Source organism: Carcharodon carcharias, chromosome 21 (genome assembly GCF_017639515.1).
Source record: "Carcharodon carcharias isolate sCarCar2 chromosome 21, sCarCar2.pri, whole genome shotgun sequence".
NCBI classification, from domain to species: Eukaryota; Metazoa; Chordata; class Chondrichthyes; order Lamniformes; family Lamnidae; genus Carcharodon; species Carcharodon carcharias.
The window spans coordinates 31,764,655-31,786,490 of NC_054487.1; the positions used below are offsets into that span (position 1 = coordinate 31,764,655).

The 21,836-nt window shown below is 44.5% G+C and overlaps 1 protein-coding gene across 2 annotated transcripts in view; it reads left to right on the top strand.

Moving 5' to 3' along the window:
* The window catches only part of fbln1 (fibulin 1), a 289,537-nt gene that overhangs the window by 123,827 nt on the left and 143,874 nt on the right, over nt 1-21,836 (top strand). For both annotated transcript variants that reach the window (XM_041215928.1, XM_041215927.1), the window contains exon 9: nt 15,921-16,064. In XM_041215928.1, coding sequence (XP_041071862.1) covers nt 15,921-16,064 — 144 coding nt within the window. The remainder of the gene's footprint in view (nt 1-15,920; nt 16,065-21,836) is intronic.

The window sequence follows — 21,836 nt, forward strand, 5'->3', positions numbered from 1 at the left end:
TCCCATAATTTCTCAGCTTGATACAAATGTACATGCAGAATAATTGGAAAATCATCATTTTCAAGTTGCACACCATCTTGGCTTTGATATGTATGTTACCCTTCCTTCATTATTCTTTTGTCAACATTTTAGAATCCCATACCTAACTCTATTGTGGCAATACCACCACCCACAAGTTCAAATAGAAAGCCTATCTGAAGGCAAATTAGGGATAGTCATCCTTAATTAGTAATAAAATCTTCATACTTTCATCTTTATTGGTTTGTTCAAGGGATTAATATGATTTTCCCCCCAAATGATGTAAGGGCCACACTACATGCTGCCTAGTGAAGGAGGCCATGACATTTCAGAAACAAACGATGCAAATACTTTTGACACATGTACAAGAAGCCTCAGGGGTAATTTTGCACCAAAGAGCAACCAAACCAATCATATAAAACCTATATGACTAGAGAAACTGCACTTAGCCTTTTTTATTGGAGCTGGTAATTAGTAATAATATTACTGGACTAGTAACCCAGACATCCACATTGTTCCAGAAACATGAGGGTCCATAACCTTCAAACCCCCCAGCATCGGATTTGAGGGGTACCCCAAAGATGTGCTGGGGAGTCCCTGTGGGAATTTCCCAAATGAGGTTTGCACGGCAATTGCCCAGAAGTGCACGCTTCCTCTGGACAATTGCATTGCATTGGGAACCATTTAAAAATGTGGTTTAAATCACAAACGTTGGATGGCTCTGCCAGGGTTATACCAATAGTTACTCAGAAAAAGTTAGAAGAATTAAAACCCCTTCTTTCTGAGTAACTATTGTAAAGACCCAGACCGGTTCCACGGGACACCTTCCACAACCCTGACCCCCCACCCCTCGATCTCCGAAACCCACCACCTCCCGACCTCCGGCACCCCCCCAGCCCCAACCTCCAACACCCCAACCTCTCCCCAACCACCGAATCTACCCTGACCTCTGACATCGCCCCAACCCCCGACCTCCGACACACCCCACCCACAAACCCCTGACAGCCCCTCCCCATGGACTTACAACCCCCATCACCCTCACCACCTTGGACCTTTGATTGACCAGCCCCCCAAATCTCCACAGACTTCCAACCACCACCACCCCTGCCGCTGACCTCGGACCTCCCCACGTTTACCTCAGATCTCCAACTCCCACCCACACCATAGATCTCTGCCCACCACCAATAACCTCCCCGTACCTTAGACCACCCTCATGACCCTGCACCCGCCCACTGCCTGGACCTCAGACGCCATCCACATGGACTTCCAACACCCCTCATGACTCCATCGAACTTCCAACTTTCCTCCGCCTCTGACCTCGGACCCCCTCCCCACACCTAGGATCCCCCATATGGACCTCCAACCCCATCGCCCCCCCACTGGATCTCCAACTGACCCCACAATCTCCGACAGACATCCCCCACCCTCCTAGATCTCTGACCAACCCCCTCCCAGCCCTCTGGACCTCTGACCCATCCCAGACACACCACCTCCCAAATCCTTTCCACTTACCTTAGACACTTAGATTCTCCCCGACCTGTCAATTTCCCTGGCCCTTTAAACTTACCTGCTTTGTGGCAGCAAGTGCTGGAAAAAGGGGGGCGTGGGCTCCTTGAATACACTGCATCTAGACTTCACTGGGGTCTGCGAGGATATTTTCAATGTAGGCCCCAAGCAGCTCCGGCGAATGGACGTGTCAGTATAATTTTCAGGACCAGGTAGGTAGGTATTTATTTTTTCTAAGTCCTCAGCGTCAGCACTTTCCAACGCTAGTCAGAAATTACGGCCCGAGTTCAAATCCCACCATGGCAGCAAGGGAAATTAAATTGAGTTAATTAATAAATCTGCATTAAAATCCTAACCTCATTAATTATAATCATGAAACTCCTGGATTATCATAAAAATCCATGTAGTTCACTAATGCCCTTCAGGGGAGAACTCCTTACCCAGCCTGGCCTACATATGATTACTGGACCACAGCAATGAAGTTAACTCTTAACTGCCCTTTGAAATGGCCCAGCCTAAAAAGGGAAAATCATCAATTTCTCCCCTTGCCTAAGGTGACAGACACTGAGGGACCCAAGCAAGACACTGAAAGATGTGCTGGATGTGGATGGAAAATCAACCTGTTGGAAATCCAAATATTAGATATATAATAAACACAGAATCATAACAGCAGTACAGCTATAAACAGATCCTGTCCAAGAAACCAACAGAGAGCAGAAGATGCTAGAAGAGAAAATAACATGTGCCAGTAGTACATCTTACGACTATATAGGGAATTATTCACACAGAAGTAGACAAGTATATCGTCCCTGCCAGAATGCAGCCAACAAATCCACTTCATGTGATGTCATTTTGAAGCAGAAGATGGCACTGCAGGATAGAATGCAGGAAAATTCTCCACCAGACTGTAGGCAAGGTACTGCTCATTAAGCAGCTGCTCAGATCAAATTCATCCAGCACGGATGATTAATATGTTTGTGATGTTGTACAGCTTATTGTGGACAGCTGGTGGCCAAAATTGGCACGTTGTCCACTCCCTGTGAAAGGGATGATTGACATAGGGGAAAGGCAATTACTTATTCAGTAAATTAATATAACAAACTGAAACAAAATGCTTTTAAAATCTCTCTATGTGGACCAGTTACAGAACAATTCAGGGCCACTGCTGAGTCAACAACAGAAGGGAAGTGTGCCACATACTGAAAGGGTCTCACTGCTAATCTACCAGACAGCATCTGAGCCAGTGTTGATTCAAGTCATTAATTCAGTGCCAGTAGCCAAACAGATGCCACACATTTCAGTAACAGAAAAATATATTGAAAATCATATGGGTACCTGCATCCTTTTCCAAGCTTCACTTTCTAACAATAGGTATCAGAAACTGCAGATGTCAGAATTGCCTGAAGAACTGTATGAAAGGATGGCATTAGCATTGAACTTTCCCCCCAGAACAATCTATCAGTCGTCATTGATCAATCCCCTCGATATCCTGTCGCACAGAATGTTAAATCTTTACCAGCAAGTACAGGTAGTGCACAGTTGGACAGAAGGCTCTCAACTTTCATTTGACTTGAAGAAGTGAAAATAGTTAATTGCATATGTTTCAGCAACGATTAATTTGAACACTTTGCTCGCAGCATTGATTTCAGGAATGTTATGACATGGCAGATGATGTGTGCCAGGCGGACCAATGCCACAAGGGAAACTTGGCCACACTATCACAAAGGTTTTGCAATTTATATTTATTATGAGAAGATGCACTCATTGAATTCAGAAGTAATGAGTCTACCAAGACCTCTAGAGATTTTAAAGTTAAATTATAATATTTATTAACAAAAAAGATTTCAAGCACATACATAAGACAATAATTACTTAATACAGTAGCAACTCCTAAAATTCCTAGCTAACCTGACTCCCAGTTATACACCCCCTTCAAGGCAACAGTCCAAAATAGATTTTAGATTTAAAAAAAACCCAGCAAGTTAAAACAGTACCCACTTTACAGTGGAATTCCAAATGGTTTTTCTCCAACTTCAGTTACTGGATGCCACAGACTTATGCACAAATGGCTGGAGGCTTCTTCAAGCTTCAACGATAGGCCCCTCCAGTGACTGCTGGATGCCGTGGAGGCCCTGTGGATGTGCTCTACCCCTGCTCTGGCTGCAGGATGGGCAGCAATGTCACCAACCCAGCTTAGGGGGTGATGGCAGCGGTGGTCAGCACCAATGCCCTTCAGAAGAGGGCAGCCACCCAGTACCGCAAAAGGATGAATGATCTCCACTAGGGTAAGTCACTCTTTTCATCACTCCCAACTCACACACTCACAAACCCATGACACACCCACAGGGCCCTCACTCATTGCCAGTGCAAGGGGCATCACCATTCACTCTTTCACACATACCATCATTATCCTCATTCCACCCATGGGACCACCCACCACCCACACAGGCCAGGCATACTTAACATCTGGCCTGGCAGGCATCCTGATACATTCTCCCCATCTCTCTCCATGCAGGTCAAATTGGCTCACAACAGGAGGGAAAAGTTGCAGACAGGTGGAGGGATGCCGGAACTGAAAGCTCTGACAGAATTTGAAAACAGAGCCATCCAGCTAGCCAGTGATGACCGGGATCGGTCCTGTGCTGACGGTGAGGTCGGCGCTGCTCTACCAAGTGAGGATCCAGCAGTGCAACATCCATCAGACAACCATGCCATGAATCATGTGTCCTCTTTCGCTGGCACATTTGGGAAGCAGCAGACGGAGTCCATGACCCAGAGCCTCCAAGCATGCTCCGAAAAAATCTCTGAAGAGGAATCTGAAGGCACCTTCCCTGAAGTCACATTACAGTGCTCACCCACACCCTCCACCAGCGCAGAGACACAGATCTCAGTGGGACTTAGCTTTAGTGTAGCCTCTGGACTACAATCTGGTGTGCACATCACACTACCTGCTCCACAGCAGGCAGAGGCAGGGACTTCCTAGGTCACCGGCACTCGGAGGACTACTGGAGGCCAGAATGTTGCTGAGTTTGAGTCAGATGATGAGCCTCTGAACTCGATCATGTCACAGTTGCTGGAGCTGCAAAGGCAAGCTCTGGAACAACAGGAAGGGATGTTCGCTGCACTCCTCAGATTGCAAGGCACAATGGAGGAGTCCGTCCATCTTCAGGGTGAGGTGATAGCACCGGCATTGCAACGCACCGAGGTCAACATTTGCAGGATGGCGGACGCCATGGAGACCTTGGTCCAGGATGTCAATCCTGCACTGCTACACAGGCTTAACTCCATTGTTGATGCCATAGTTGGCCTTCAACAGTGTGTACATGAGAGGGGTGCTGGGCAGCTTGATCTCACTCCAGCTTCCCCTTCCGCTCATGGAGTCAGCCAGGGGCCCTCGGGCACCCATAGGGAGGAGGATCAGCAGATGCACGCTCTGGGGCCATCCACCCAGGTGACTCTGGGAGTGACTGGCCCATCTGACTCCTCTCTTCCTGTGGCCTCCGCAGATCCAGCTTTACAGGCCGAGGAAGGTGCCACTGCCACACAGAAGGGTCCCGAAAGCAGACCGGGGCCCTCCAAGTCTCAGCCCTCCAGAGGATGCCCACCAAAGTCATCACAGACAGGTCGTCACAGTCAGCAGGCTGCCTCCACCTCCGCTGTGGATGTCCGGAGAGCACGAAGATGTAGCTTTATGGTTAGGACAGTTAAGGAGAATTAGTTGCACAGCCTGGGCACGGGTGTTAATCACTTGTACATAATGTTCACTATTGTCAATAAACTCCCAAGGATGTCTCCCTACCTATGGCTCCTTGTTCTGATGAGCAGTGTTCATGTCGCTCAGATGCGAAACCTTTCTGCACAAAATAGAAGGCAGGTGCCTCAGTCCAGGGCCTCTTCCCTGTGCAGCCTTCAGACCACAGCGATGGTCCAGCCTCACACTCCCTGGAAACATTACTGATGCCTGCACCTTGGCAGTGCTGGTCATTGCTGCCAGAATGTAGTGGGCAGGCGCCATGGAGTTCCCTCATACCCTCGGTGTGCTCTCAGCATCTTTAAGGTGGGGCTGGCCTCCATCACACAAGCATCTGCGACCAGTGATGCTGTGCACCAGCTCCTGAAGAGCTGAGGTGCTGAAGGCAGACACAGCATCAGATGCATCTAAAGCTTGATGGCTGCATTTCTGAGATGGCCCTGATCATGGAGCACAAGCAAGCTGCCCTCGGCCAGACAAGAGTCAGACATTCTCAGAGGCCATGTGAAGATATATGGAGTGTCCTCATTACATGTTATCATCATCCTCCTGCGATCGAGAGACTATTAGGGCCTCCACTGCATCTTCATGATAGAAGCATTCTCACAGAGGGTATTGGCACTAAGATAAGCCAGACTGGAGTCAAACATTCACAACTGTGATGTGAGGATCTGTGGGGACACCTCACTGCATATCGTCATCATCCTCCACAAATCTGGCAGCTATGAGGGCCTCCCAAGAGCGCCTCCCTCGTCTAGCCAATGCAAGAGCCTCATCCCCTTAGGCTTCACCATCGAGGACCCCCTCACCCTCATCTCCATTGTCTTCACCTCCGAGGACCCCCTCTCCCATATCCCCTTCGGCGTCCTCGGAGGAGACATGCAGCTCTTCCATCTCCTCCTCAGCCAGCTCCTCTCCCCGTTGCAGCGCCAGGTTGTAAAGGGCACAGCAGATGATGACGATGCGTGACACCCTCTGCAGACTGTATTGCAGGGCTCCACCAGACCAATCCAGACACAGGAACCGTATCTTCAGCATCCCGATGGTCTGCTCCACCAAGTTGTGAACTGCTGCATAAGCCTCATTATAGCATCGCTCTGCTGCAGCCTGAGGTTGCCGTATGGGTGTCATCAGCCGTGGCCTCTGAAGGTAGCTCTTGTCTCCAAAGAGCCAACCCTGCAGCCTCTGTGGACCCTGGAGGGCTGCAGGGATCTGCGAGCGACTCAGGATGTAGGTGTCATGCACAGTCCCTGGAAACCATGCGTATATCTGCATGATGCGTTTCTGGTGAACGCATACCAGCTGCATGTTCAGTGAGTGTAAGGCGCTGCAGTTGATCAAGTCCACTGAGTGTACCGATGGAGACCTGAGTGCCACAGGAGTAAAGTCAATTGCACCCTGCACCGGTGGGAATCCCGAGATCAAGACGAATCCAATAGCCCTTGCACCCTGGCTGTCCCAGTCTCGGGCGAAATGTGTGTCAAGGAGAAGATGGCATCCATAACCTCATGGCTGCATTTGTGGGTGGTGGATTGTGAAATCCAACACAGGTCACCTGTGATGCCCTGAAAGGAGCCACTGGCATAGAAATTGAGCGCCACTGGTAGTGGATGCCCTCCAGCTCCCCTTGATGCCAAATCCTGCAGTTAGTGGCATTTGTGAGCCACCAGATCCCTGGTCATGTGCAGTCATCGGTGACACTGGTTCTCAGTCATCTGCAGGAATGGTAGGCGGTGTCTATAGACCTTGAGTGTCACTAGGCGCTGGCCAGCCATGGCTCACCGTCACTCCTGGGCAGCATGTGAGGGAGCCCCTGCTGCCCCTTCTTCTTGAGGCTGCTGCTACTGCCTTTGTGCTGCCAGGTGCCTCCGTCGCTCTCTCCTCCGTCTTCTACAATCTCTGTTGGCCATCAGGCACACGGCTAGGTCACCAGGATCGAAGATCCTGACCTGGTCCTCCTGCAGCATGAAAGAGAGAGAGAGACATGGTTATCATGGCTACACTTTAACACTTTTCCTGGCCTGTGTGACTTAATGCTTCCCGGAGAGTGCTGGTCATCCCTCAGATGGCCAGAGATGAGTGCGCTGCATGGCTGCCCTGTCAACCTGCAACAAGGGAGATACTGGTCCAAACCAGGATGCTGAGATTGCAAGGGGCTGTGAGCGCCTGCAGCAGTGACTGCTACATGGCTAGCACTGGCGAGGAGATTCTACAACATGTACAATCCAACTGCTCCATGTCCAATAAATTGGTGGTGGACTCGAAGTCTGTGCCGAGGGGGTGGAGCGAGAGGGGGGGGGGTTGGTGGGGGTAAGGTATGGAGCGTTTGGTGGCACTTTGATACCTCAGTGATGCTTGCATGGCTGGGCAGGCGAGGAGCCTGACCCCGATCATACCACTGTGGCTGTGCTTGATCTGTCTTAGTTGCAGAGGCATGGTCGGTTTATACAAGTGTCCCTAATGCGTCACCATTATCTCGCTCACCTTGCCCCCTACCTCGATTGCCTCTGTGCAGGATGCAGTGCCAGGGCAACACTTGACCCCCTCCCCGCCCCCCTCTCAGCAGTCGCCTCTGAGGCTGGCCTGCACTTCCCCCCAGACACCCTCCCACCTCTCAGCAGTTGCCTGCAGGGCCAGGCATCAGTTTCTCCTGCCCCGCGGCGCCCCTGAGGCCTATAAACAATGGGCGAGCTATGGAGAACGCTGTTGCTCACTCACCTCAGTTCCCCTAAAGCAAAGGCTATGAAGTGCACGATACAGTGGGGTTCCAAGAAAGAGCCTGGCAGGATGGCCTTTTAATTATATGCTAATGTATTACAATTAGCTCCCCGCTGATCGATGGTGGGAAACACGGCCCGCCACTGGCGGGCTGAGCGGAAGATCACGACCTGCCTTCATGCCACTGTGAAGTGGGTCCCGCTATATTTTCCGCGCCCACCAACTATCAGGCCCGCTAGCAGCGGGCTTGGAAAATTCCACCTAGTTTCTTCTGATAATTTCAAGCTTGCCGTCTACCTGACTCCAAATGTAATTAAATCACACAAACAGAACCATAAACATACTTGATAATGAACCAGAATAATATGAAAATTATTATATTTTCGTAACAGGAACAAACACGTTACATCATTTCGATCCAAACACCAGTGCTGTTTCTTGAAAACATTGTGGAAACTGTTTTAGCTTCCATGAGTGGAAGCAATGGCTTTACAAATTTGGATGAAATTGTAGCCAGAATTTGTTGGAATAAGGCATCATATAGCATGCCCCGCTTGTTAGCATTTTCTCCTCACCCTTCAGCTTGAAAACTTCTTGTGCCACAATTTGCTGGAAATGTGAGCTGATAAAAGCATAGCGAGGTCAATGGGACACCTGGGACCGTGGTGAATGATGGAACTAACAGTCTATTTCCTTAATAGATGAAAGTTTGGGTTAGAGAAAGGAATGGCAGGGAAGGACATAGGCTGAATTAGAGTCAAATTAGAAAGAAAGAACAGAAAGAGAAATAAAGAGGAGAGAAATTTTGGAATATTAGAGAGAAAAGAGAGACAAAAAAAGTTTTAAAAAGTTTTTTTTTTAACTGGTAGCAAATTTACTAACTACAAGATTGAAACTTTACAGTTTTCTTTTCTGAAATGGAGAAGTTGAGTGGCATTATATGAATATAAATCTCTTCATTACAAGGGCCCTTGCATCACCAAGTACCAGTCCCACCTTTCTGTGGCAAGTTTAATTTATTTTAACAATGCAAATGTAATAATTTATTCAAATCTATGGGGAGGGTGATGGTAAGCCTTCCTTTGTGTTAAGGTAGTGAGATCCAGCAATAGGCAGTGATTTGTAACTCATACTGTATCTCTTTTATGCCACAAACTGCTGGGTGATTTATGCACTATTAAGAACATGTATTAAATTTCCTGTCATGTTCCCAACAAATTCTGGGCCTATAGATTGATACCTCATCAGTTAGTAGCTGAAACAAGACTTCTGTTTGGCCAAAGATGCTTATCCATCCACAGAAAGTCTGGTTGTTCATAAACTAGATAATGTGGTGAAAGATGAAAACACATACGGAGGGCAGGGTATTACCAATGCAAGGATATATACCAACCTTTATGACCTTGATTTAAATCTTGGGGTGAAAGATCTACTCTAGGTTCCTATTTAAAATGGGTTTGGGTAGTCTCCATCTAGTTTCTAGTAAGCAGCGGGGTGCAGCACATACGCTTCCCAGTAATTTGATGCTAAATTGGCAGCTTCACTCAAGCTACAAGATGGCTTGTATTGGAAGCAAAATGTCATGGAATATACTTCTGAGTTTAGGAATGAAAAATCCCCTATATTCTTTTTACAATTAATGTATCAGGACACCCAGATCCATCTGTACCACAGATTTCTGCAGCCTCTCTCCGTTTAAATAATATATTGCTTTTTTAATTTTCCTGCCAAAGTGGGCAACCACATTTTTTGCCACATTTCCCCCATCGGCCAAATTGTTACCCATGCACTTAACCTACCTATACCAATTTGCACACTTTATGGCCTGAACCCGACACATGAGGAAGTGCCCCAGAAATTGGAATTTTCATTCTGGGGTGGCAGGGTTCTCAAGGAGCGGGCCAGGAGAACCAGAACAAATGCAAAGGCAGTTTGGGCAGAAGCCTCGGTGCACCAGCAGTTTGTCAAAGATTATTAAAAAAACATGAAAACAAAAAAACCCCTCTAACCATCACACCTCACACTCCCTCACCCCCCTCACACACTCCCCATGCCAACTTCGTGCCAACCCATGCCACCTTCTGCCCTCTACCCATCCCTCAAACTCTCCATGCCATCTTATGCCCCTCTACTCACCCCCATGGCCCTTAGTGCTACCTCATGCCAACCCATGCCCCCATCTACCACCATTTTCCCTGATACCTACCATGCCAACTCACCCAATATCCACCATGGGCATACATCAAGAGCCATGCTGAGATTAAATTAAGTTCTGTGTCTATTGAAGACTTAAATTTAAAAAAAACTTATTCATAAAAAACTCGTTTACTACATTTACATTCATTCTACTATATAATCCCTTTTAAGAACAAATATTTCATTCAAGTGCTTAATCCCTTATAAAACCAAGCATTGGAATTCAACTTCAATGAGCAGAATTTTCTACCCTCCAGGCAGGCGGGGCCAACCTAATCTCCAATCTCGGAGCCGATCCCCACCAGAGAAGCGGGCCCTGCCACCATTTTACGTTGGTGGGCGCACGAAAGAGCGCGCACTCCCTGAGGCTAAGTGCTGCCTCAGGGAGATTGCTGACAGTTCTAAAAACATTAAAAATAGAAAGAAAAAAATCCTTAACATGTCCCTCTCATGTCACAATGTCACATGAGATGGGAGACGTTCATAGTTTACACTAAAACTTTATTAAACTTTTAAAATCCCTACATTAAACCTCAACCCGCCGGTGGATGAGGTTTCATGTTTTTTCTACTCCCCGCCAGGGCTCCTGGCCTGCTCCCCAACCTTAAGGTTGGACAGGCAGGTCCTTTAATTGTTTTAATGATCCTGTCAATGGCCTCAATTGGCCATTGACAGGTTGGCAGGCGAACAGTTGATTTTGCTGCGTGCCCGCCTTCCTGAAAATTTAAATGGGGCAGGATGATGTTGGGGGTTCCCCCTGATGTCATCCCACATCATTTTACACATTGGCGAGCAGGCCCCGCTCCCTGCTTGCCAACGGCAAAATTCAGCCCAATGAGTCTATAACTATTTGGAACTGTCAATCAAACTGTGAAATGGAAGACACCCCAATGTGATCATGGAAGATTATGAAATTAGTCATGCAGCACAAATACAGTAATGATGTCGCTCAGGCTTATGTCAACAGATAGAGTGAAATAGCAAGCAATGATTTTTTTTAACACTCCACACAGTTTTTTTTCAAAGATTTAAAGGGCAATAATTTTAAATGCCATGACAGCTTGACAGTTGCTTTTGGCAGCTGTATTTGACAATTTTGACAAACCCTTTTAACATATTTGACAGTTCCTTTTGATAACTTTCGACAATTCTTCCTGACAGCTCTCTTGACAGTTCTAATATGTTTATGTACATTTTATGCCCATTCATGCCCACTTTTAAATCCCTTTATCTATTTTATCTCTCTCAAAGAGCACCTTACCTCTCCAAAAGGGCACCTGGCCTCCCCAAACCTCCAAAGGGCATCCTACCCCTCCAAAAACGTACTCCACCTCTCCAAAGAGCTCCTCAAAGTTCAGACCTGCTCCATCTAGTTCTAATTTGCACATGTTGTATTTCCCACTCTTGGCTAATGAAAAGCAGACGTGACTGGGGGCAGCTGCTGTTTTATGTGGGCAGCTGCCTCTGCAAAATGCACATGTGCAAATCCAGACTTGGCCCCATTCCCACCCATGTGCCATGTTCAGGGGTGGGACTTCCGGAGTTTGGCCTCTTCTGCCATTTTTGCAATGATGGAAAGACTCTCCATTGTTGCAAAAATCCAGGCATTTGTGTCCTCTTCACAACTTGCTTTCCTGCCTATCTTTGTGTTATCAGCAAATTTAGCTACCATACACTCGGTCCCTCCATCATGTCATTAATATAGATCATAAATAGTTGAAATCCCAGCACTGATCCCTGTGGCACTCATCTAGTTCCGGTTTGTAACCTGAAAATGACTCATTTATCCTGAATCAATGCTTCCTATTAGCTAACCAATCCTCTATCCATGCTAATATGTTACCCACAACGGCATGATTGCTTGTGCAGCAATTTTTTATGTGGCATCTTATTGAATGCCTTTGAAGATCCAAATACACTCATCTACTAGTTGCCCATTATCTACCCTGCTTGTTACATCCTCAAAGAACTCTAATAGATTAATCAAACATGATTTCCCTTTTACAAGGCCTTGTTAACTCTGCCTGATTGTATTATGATTTTCTAAATGTCCCCCTATTACCTCCTTAATAATGAATTCAAGCATTTTCTCTATAACAGATGTTAGGGTAACTGTCCTATAGTTTCCTGCTTTCTGTCTCCCTCCTTTCTTGAATAAAGAAGTTACATTTGCAGTTTTCCAATTCATTGGGAAATTCCAGAATCCAGGAAATTTTGGAAGATTACAACCAATGCATCCACTATCTCTGAAGCCATTTATTTTAAGGAGACCTGCCAGCCTTTAGTCCCAATAGTTTTCCCAATGCCTTTTTCCTAGAGATCGAGATTGTTTTAAGTGCCTCCTTCCCTTTTCCCTCTAGTTTTTCAATTATTCTTGGGATGCTTTTTGTGTCCTCTACAGTGAAGACTGATAAAAAATACCTGTTCAATGATTCCACCGTTTCCTTGTTTCCCATTTATTATTTCCCCAATCTCTCTCTCTAAGGGATCAATGCTCACTTTAGCATTATATGTATTTTCTATATACTTGTAGAAACTCTTACTGTCTATTTCTGTATTTCTAGCTAGCTTTCTCTAACACCCTAATTTCTCCCTACTTATTATTTTCTTAGTCATTGTTTATATGTTTTCTAAAATTCATCAATCTTCTTACCTGCTACTAACCTTAGCAGTTTTTATGCATTTTCTTTCAATTTTGATACTGTCCTTAACTTCCTTAGCCATAGATGGCACATCCTTCTCATAGTTTTTCTTTCTTAACGGAATAAAAATATTCCTGTGTTGAGAGTTAAACGTCTGCCACTGCTTTTCTACTGTCCTACTTTTTAACCTATTTTCCCATTGCATTTATTTATCTTAAAACACTAGCCTTAGACCCACGTTTCTTACCCTCAAAGTGAATGTGAAATTCCATCAAATTATGATCACTGTTGCCTCGAAGGTCCTAGAGGTCATTAATTAATCCTGTTGCATTACACATTACCAAGTCTAAAATAGCCTGCTCCCTGGTTAGCTTTAGAATGTATTGCTCTAAGATATTATCTCCAATACATTTTATGAACTCATCTTCCAGCTTACCTTTGTCAATTTGATTCATCTCATCTGTTCATCCAATAAAATGACCAATGATAATTACAGTACCTTTCTTACAAGGCCCCATTATTTCTTCATATATACTCTGTTCCACAGTGTAGCTACTATTAGGGGGCCCATAAATTACTTCCACAAGTGACTTCTTTCCTTTACTATTTCTTATCTCCACCCAAACTGATTCTACATCTTAATCTTCTGAACCAAGGTCATCTCTCACTGCTGTATAATCTCATCCTTTAATAGCAGAGCTAACCCACCACCTTTTCCTTTTTACCTGTCTTTCTGAAATGTAAAATACCTAACCTTGACCACCTTGCAATCATGTCTTTGTAATGGTCATCAGATCGTACTTATTTATTTCTATTTGTGCTACAAATTAATCCGTTTTGTTATGAATGTTACATGCATTCAAATACAGAGCCTTTAATTCTGTCCTTTTACTGTTCTTCCACAATCTGATCTTATCTGCTGGTCCACTCTTAAGTTTGTATACTCTGTCACTTCTTATTACCTTGGCTATCATTACCTTGCTCTATTGTCTTGTCTTTTCTCTTTAACTTACTAAATCTCCTCTCACATAATTCCACACCACCCCGCCCCCCACCCCCCACTACCGCCATTATTTAGCCTAAAGCCCTCTCTACAGCCCTAGTTATACATTTTGCCAGGACACTGGTCCCAGAGCAATACAGGTGAAGGTTGTCTCGATGGTACAGATCTCTCTTTCCCAGTTCTGGTGCCAATGTCTCATGAATTGAAACCCATTTCTCACACATCAATTTTTGAGTCATGCATTCAAATCTCTAATCTTATTTACCCCAATGCCAGTTGCCTTGTGTTTTATATAATAATTAAGAGATTATTACCTTTATGGTTCTGCTTTTAATTTTTTCCTGTAGCTGCTCATACCCCCGAAGCAGAACCTCTTTCCTAAACCTATTTATGTCATTGGTACCTATATGGACCATGAAAAATGGATCCTCCCCCTCCTCGAGCAGATGTCCCAAACCCTGGCAGCAGACAGGCAACATAACCTCCAGGACTCACTCCTTCAGCTGCAGAGAAGAGTGTGTATCCCCTTATCTATACTGTAGCCTACTAACATTTCATTCCTTTTTACTCTCCCCACTTGAAAGGCTCCCTGCACCATGGTGCCATGGTCAGTTCACTCATCCTCCCTGTAGCCCTTGTTCTCATCCACACAAGCTGCAAAAAACCTCAAACCTGTTGGACAATTGCAAGGGCTGAGGCTCCTCCACCTCCACTTACTCAATCCCCATACCTGTCTCACTCGCAGTCACACCAACCTGACCATGGACCAAATCTGAAGAATTGAGCCTAAGGAGTGTGACTGCTTCCTGGAACAATGTATCCATTCAACCAGGAAGGTTCCTCCCCCTGATGCATCACAGTGTCCTAAACTCGGACCCCAGCTCATTAACTTGAAGCCAAACTTCCTCGCACTGCAGACACTTACTACAGTTACGGTCACAATGGATCACACTGATGTACAAGAGTACCCATATGCTACAGCTGCAACCCATTACCTGTCCTGTCGTGCTTTTTATGTTTTAATTATCCAATTAGGTTTCAAATATTTTTAATTTCCCAGCTTTTAATTTGAACGAATACTATAGGTTCGAGAGAGAAAAGAGAAAAAATAGTCATCAACCAATCACTTACCTTCTTTTCCATTGCATCACATTGCAATTTTCTTTAGATTGCAGACAGTGCACTCTGGACCCACAGACTCACTCCCAGCTCTTTAAATTTACTGCTGCCTCTCAGACTCACTCTTTAATCTCTCATCACTGCCTCACTGCTCCCTCTCAGACTCACTCTTGAATCTCTCACCACTGTCTCACTGCTCCCTCTCAGACTCTTTCTTTAATATCTTGTCACTGTCTCACTACTCCTTTCAGACTCGCTCTTAAAAACTCTTGCCGCTGTCTCACTGGTCCCTCTCAGACTCACTCTTTAAATGTTCACCACCACAAAGGCGAGATAGGAAGTTACCCAAAGCATTCCATCTGATATTGTTTGTGGTGATTAGCATCAAAAACCTGGTCACTGCTCAGGGTCGGGGGAGGAAGGGTAAAGGAAATGTAAATGCTGTGGAATAATCCACAAGTGGAACAAAAAAAAGTGCAAATTGCAGTGTGATTGACGTTCAACCATGCATACCTTAGTGGCATTGGCAAAAAATGCAAACTCAACCAATGGAAAATCTTAGCCACAAACTCAGATCCTGCCATTTTGATATAAAATTGTCTTTCTGACATGGTTTTGAATATCACTGATGACTGCAAGAGACCTAAATGACATTTGATTTTTTAATACTACTATGCTTTTTAAACTAACTATGGATCACATCCGCTTAAAGGTAGAAGTTTGGCACTTTCTGCTTTTCATAAGTTGCTTCTCTTTGCCAGAAAAAAATTCAGCTTGCAAGCTAGAAATTATTTCAACCTTTGGTCTGTAAATGTGTAAGTGAAACAATCTGTCAAGTTTTTATTGTATTAATTGCAGAAATGCTTCAAAATTGCACCAAACCCTCTATGTGTTACCAAGGTGAATGCCAGTGAATGTGGCATGTTGTTGACTGCATTGTTGTTAAACTGTTTTATTTGCATTCCAGACATTAATGAGTGTACCAACACTGCTCTGCCCTGCCAACCAGGCTACACCTGTATCAATAATATTGGGTCATACAGCTGTAAGCGCAACTTTGTTAATTGTGGCCGAGGTTATCGCCACTCTGTGGATGGATCACATTGCGTGGGTGAGTTGCACAATTTCTAACTTTAACATTCACTGATGTGTTGATAGAACCAACATCTCATCAAGAACTCTAAGGTGGATCCCTACTGTTAAGAAGACTGAGGAATGTGGAAAGGCTGGAGAAACTTGGGTTTCTCACCTTTGAAAAGAAAAAGCTAAGAGATGATCGTAGAGAGATACGTGATATTAGCAGGACAGAAAAGTTAATTTCAGAATGTTACTCCAAGCTGAAAATATGCCAAGGGAACAAGGGGCGAAGCTAGCAAAAGGGAAATTTATGATTGGTGTTATGAAACTTTTTTTCACACCAAGAGTGGTCACTGTACCTGGATGTGCCCCCTAACTTCTCTTCGCAATGCTACAATAATTTCCCTCAACTCCTCACTTCTCTTAAGATCATAAGAAATAGGAGCAGAAGTAGGCCATTCAGCCCATCGAGCCTGCTCTGCCATTCAATAAGATCAAGGCTTACATGATCATGGCCTTAACTCCACTTTCCTGCCTGCCCCACATGACCGTTGACTCACTTGTTGATCAAAAATCTGTCCAACTCAGCCTTGAATTTATAAGACCATAAGACCATAAGACATAGGAGCAGAAATTAGGTCATTCGGCCTATCGAGTCTGCTCCGCCATTCAATCATGGCTGATAAGTTTCTCAACCCCATTCTCCCGCCTTCTCCCCGTAACCTTTGATCCCCTTACCAATCAAGAACTTATCTATCTCGGTCTTAAATACATTCAATGACCTTGCCTCCACAGCCTTCTGTGGCAATGAATTCCATAGATTCACCACTCTCTGGCTAAAGAAGTTTCTCCTCATCTATGTTCTAAAAGGTCTTTCCTTTACTCTGAGGCTGTGCCCTTGGGTCCTAGTCTCTCCTACTAATGGAAACATCTTCCCCACGTCCACTCTATCCAGGCCTTTCAATATTCTGTAAGTTTCAATCAGATCCCCCCTCATCCTTCTAAACTCCATTGAGTATAGACCCAGAGTCCTCAAACGTTCCTCATATGTTAAGCCTTTCATTCCTGGGATCGTTCTCATGAACCTCCTCTGGACCCTCTCCAGGGCCAGAACATCCTTCCTGAGATACGGGGTCCAAAATTGCTCTCAATATTCTAAATGTGGTCTGACCAGAGCCTTATAAAGCCTCAGCAGCACATCCCTGCTTTTATATTCTAGTCCTCTCGAAATAAATGCCAACATTGCATTTGCATTCCTAACTACCGACTCAACCTGCAAATTAACCTTAAGAGAATCCTGGACTAGGACTCCCAAGTCCCTTTGCACTCCAGGTTTCTGAATTCTCTCCCCATTTAGAAAATAGTCTATGCCTCTATTCTTCCTACCAAAATGCATGACCTCACACTTCCCCACGTTGTATTCCATCTGCCACTTCTTTGCTCATTCTCCTAACCTGTCCAAATCCTTCTGCCTCCTCAATACTACCTGTCCCTCCACTTATCTTAGTATCATCTGCAAACTTAGCCAGGATGCCCTCAGTTCCTTCATCTAGATCATTAATGTATAAAGTGAAAAGTTGTGGTACCAACACTAACCACTGTGGAACTCCACTAGTCACCAGACGCCATCCTGGGAAGGACGCCCTTATCCCCACTTTCTGCCTCCTGCCAGACAGCCAATCTTCTATCCATGCCTCTAACACCATGGGCGCTTATCTTACTGAACAGCCTCCTGTGCGGCACCTTGTCAAAGGCCTTCTGGAAGTCCAAGTAGATAACATCCATTGGTTCTCCTGTGTCTAACCTACTCATTACGTCCTCAAGGAATTCGAACAGATTTGTCAGGCATGACCTCCCCTTGATGAAACCATGCTGACTTTGCCCTATTTTACCAAGCACTTCCAAGTATTCTGAAATCTCATCCTTAATAATGGATTCTAAAATCTTACCAACGACCAAGGTCAGGCTAATCGGCCTGTAATTTCCCATCTTTTGCCTCACTCCCTTCTTAAACAATGGGGTTACATTAGCGATTTTCCAGTCCTCTGGGACCCTCCCTGTCTCGAGTGATTCCTGAAAGATCGCCACTAACACCTCCACTATCTCTTCAGATATCTCCTTCAGAACTCTGGGATGTAATCCATCTGGCCCAGGTGATTTATCCACCTTCAGACCTTTCAGTTTTCCTAACACCTTCTCCTTGGTAATGGCCACGATACTCACCTCTGTCCCCTGACTCTCTTGAACTTTGGGGATGTTACTCGTGTCTTCCACTGTGAAGACTGATGCAAAGTACCTATTCAGTTCCTCCACCATTTCTTTGTACATCACTACTACTTCTCCAGCATCATTTATCAGTGGCCCAATGTCCACTTTTGCCTCTCTCTTACCCTTTATATATTTAAAAAAACTCTTGCAATCTTCTTTTATATTACTGGCTAGTTTACCCTTATATTTAATCTTCTCCCTCCTTATTTCTTTTTTAGTTGTCCTCTGTTGGTCTTTGTAGTCTTCCCAATCGCCTGGCTTCCCACTGCTCTTCGCTGCATTGTATGCTTTCTCTTTAGCTTTTATGCTGTCCCTGACTTCCCTTGTCAGCCATGGTTGCCTTGTCCTCCCTTTAGTATGCTTCTTCTTCCTTGGGATGACTTTTTGCTGTATCTCCCAAATTATTCCCAGAAACTCCTGCCATTGCTATTCCACTGTCTTTCCTGCTAGGCTCATCTCTCAGTCAATTCTGGCCAGCTCCTCCCTCATGTCTCTGTAACTCTTTCGAGTACAAACCTGTTTCCATCTGTTTCAGATGAAGTTACATTGTTTCATAGTTTGCCATTGTGAGATTTGAACTCTTGATCTTGGAGTTACAAACCCAGTACCATAACCACTTGGCTATTTAGGCCAAGCCCCTCATGTCTCTGTAGTTGCCTTTATTTCAACTGTGATACCATTACATCTGTATCCAGCTTTTTCCTCTCAAATTGTGGTCATATTATGGTCACTTCCTCCTGCGGGTTCCTCCACCTTAAGCTCCCTTATCAAATCTGCCTCATTACACATCACTAAATCTAGAATTGCCTGTTCCCTAGTGGGCTCCACCACAAGCTGCTCCAAAAAGCCATCTCGTAGACATTCCACAAATTCCTTTTCTTGGGATCCACTACCAACCTGATTTTCCCAGTCTACCTGCATATTGAAATCCCCCATGATCACTGTAACCTTGCCTTTCTTACACGCCTTTTCTATCTCCTGGTGTATCTTGTACCCCACATCCTGACTACTGTTCGGAGGCCTGTACATAACTCCCATTATGGTTTTTCTACCTTTGCGGTTCCTCAACCCTACCCACACAGATTCTACATCATCTGACCCTACGTCATTTCTTGCTATCGATTTAATTTAATTTCTTACTAACAAAGCAACCCCACCCCCTCTGCCAACCTGACTAACTTTTCAATAGTATGTATATCCTTGGATATTTAGCTCCCAGTCCTGATCCCCTTGCAGCCATGTCTCTGTGATGCCCACCACATCATACCTGCCAATTTCAATCATTTCAATGATCCAGCCTCTACTGGTCTCTGTGGAAGGAAATTCCAAACGCTAACAGCCCTGTAGAGGAGGAATTGCTCATCACCTTCTTAAATGGGAGACCCCTTATTTTAAACTATGTCCCTTCTATATTCCCCCACAAGGGGTAGCACCTTTACCCAACATCAACATAATCAAAACACAGAGATAAAAACAAAAAAACTGCAGATGCTGGAAATCCAAAACAAAAACAAAAACAGAATTACCTGGAAAAACTCAGCAGTTCTGTCGAAGGGTCATGAGGACTCGAAACGTCAACTCTTTTCTTCTCCGCCGATGCTGCCAGACCTGCTGAGTTTTTCCAGGTAATTCTGTTTTTGTTTTTGTTTTGATCTACATAATCAAGCCACCTCAGAATCTTATATGTTTCAGTAAGATTGCCTTTCATTCTTCTAAACTTCAATGAGTTTAGGCCCATCTGCTCAAACATTCCTCATAAGAAAATCACTTCATCCCAGGAGTTAGCCCAGTGAACCTTCTCTCAATTGCTTCCAATGCAAGTATATCCCTCTTTAAAGTGAGGACAGCAAAACTGCATGCAGGGCCATACCACATGCCTCCTCTGATCTGACCTTTCCTCCTCCAGAATTAGGTTACCCATTTGACTTGTGTGGACAGAGTTCACTTCCAGTTCTTTTAGCTAATATCCACAGGTGACAGATTTCAGAAAAAGTGAAAAGCAGCATTCATAAAATTCAAGGACGCTGCAACTTAAACAATTAAATGTCAGGGTGAACATGCAAATCCCAAGAGGAATTTTTCAAGAAACAGGATTGAAAATGGCCATGTGACCTATTCATCCAAAGTTTGGTTTATATTGGCATTGAGCTTCAGCAGTGCTATTTATGCACTAAGACCACATTTTGGAGCAAGGTTCTCATTAGCATTTTTGAGGCCTTCTTAAGTCTCAATCTTTTGCTAACAGCAAGCTCTGAGCTGAACTGGTATCTCTCAGGATAGCAATCTTTTGGATCCTTCCTTGAACAGAAATGGACTGACTTCTCCTTCAAATATAAAACCTTCATAATCCCTCACATCCCTATCTACGCCCATGGTAAATACATTAGCTGGTATTGGTTTCTCACAAGCTTCACTCCCATATGCATTCTCTGGAGAAATACTAAGATTACTCACTAAAGCTACTGTTTTTGGTTTTAACATCCAGCAATCTGCTTTCAACTGTCCGACTTTATGACACTGAAAACATTGACTCATCCTTATCCTCTCCAATATCTTTTTTACTACCTTGGGGAGCATTTGATTTCTCATTTCTGCCATCCCTTTCTCTATAATCTGAAAGCTGTTCAATATCTATTCAAACTTTCACATTTCTTTTTCACCTCCTTCTTTTTCCCTATCTTTTTCTTTTTCCTCTCTACTGAGTTTAAGATTTTTTCATTTATTTTACTCTTTTGAATTCAAGTTTCTTCATTTGCAACTGAATTCTAGCCAAATCAACTGGAGTGGCATCTAGATCCTGAGGGGTCTTGGCAAGGTGGACGTGAAGAGGATATTTCCTCTTGCGGGAGAATCTAGAACTAGGGATCACTGTTTAAAAATAAGGGTCACCTGTATAAGGCAGAGATGAGGAGAAACTTTTTTCTTAGAGGGTTGTGAGTCTTTGGAACTCTCTTTCTCAAAAGGCAGTGGGAGCAGAGTCTTTGAATATTTTTAAGGCAGAGGTAGATAGATTCTTGATAAGCAAAGGTGTGAATGGTTAAGGGGAGTAGGCGGGAATGTGAAGTTGAGGTTGCAATCAGATCAGCGATTATCCTATTGAATGGTGGAGCAGGCTTGAGGGACCGAGTGGCCTACCCCTGCTTTTAATTCGTATATTCATTCGTATGGATGACTTTTCTCTTTCTTAAGATTCAAATGTTGAGCCAATACTCAATTATTTCTGCTTATTTCTGTCACTGCTTTTAAATTAACCTGGTTAACTGTTGCAAGGCACTCAAAGACAAATCCTCTCTTTCAAGGAAAGCTTCAGCGATATATGTAGCCATTCTGAATGTTTCAGCGAATACAATAAAAGCCATTTTGAAATCTTGTTTGCTTAAACTTCAGCAAACCCCAGAGTACCTGTCTCAGCCTGTGGATTCAAAATCCTGCAAAGAGCCCTCAATTTTCTTGCAATCTTGTTAGAGACCTGTAACTTAAATTCGAATTCCCACTTATAAACTAAAAAGACCATGGGCAGAATTTTTCACTCTGTGGG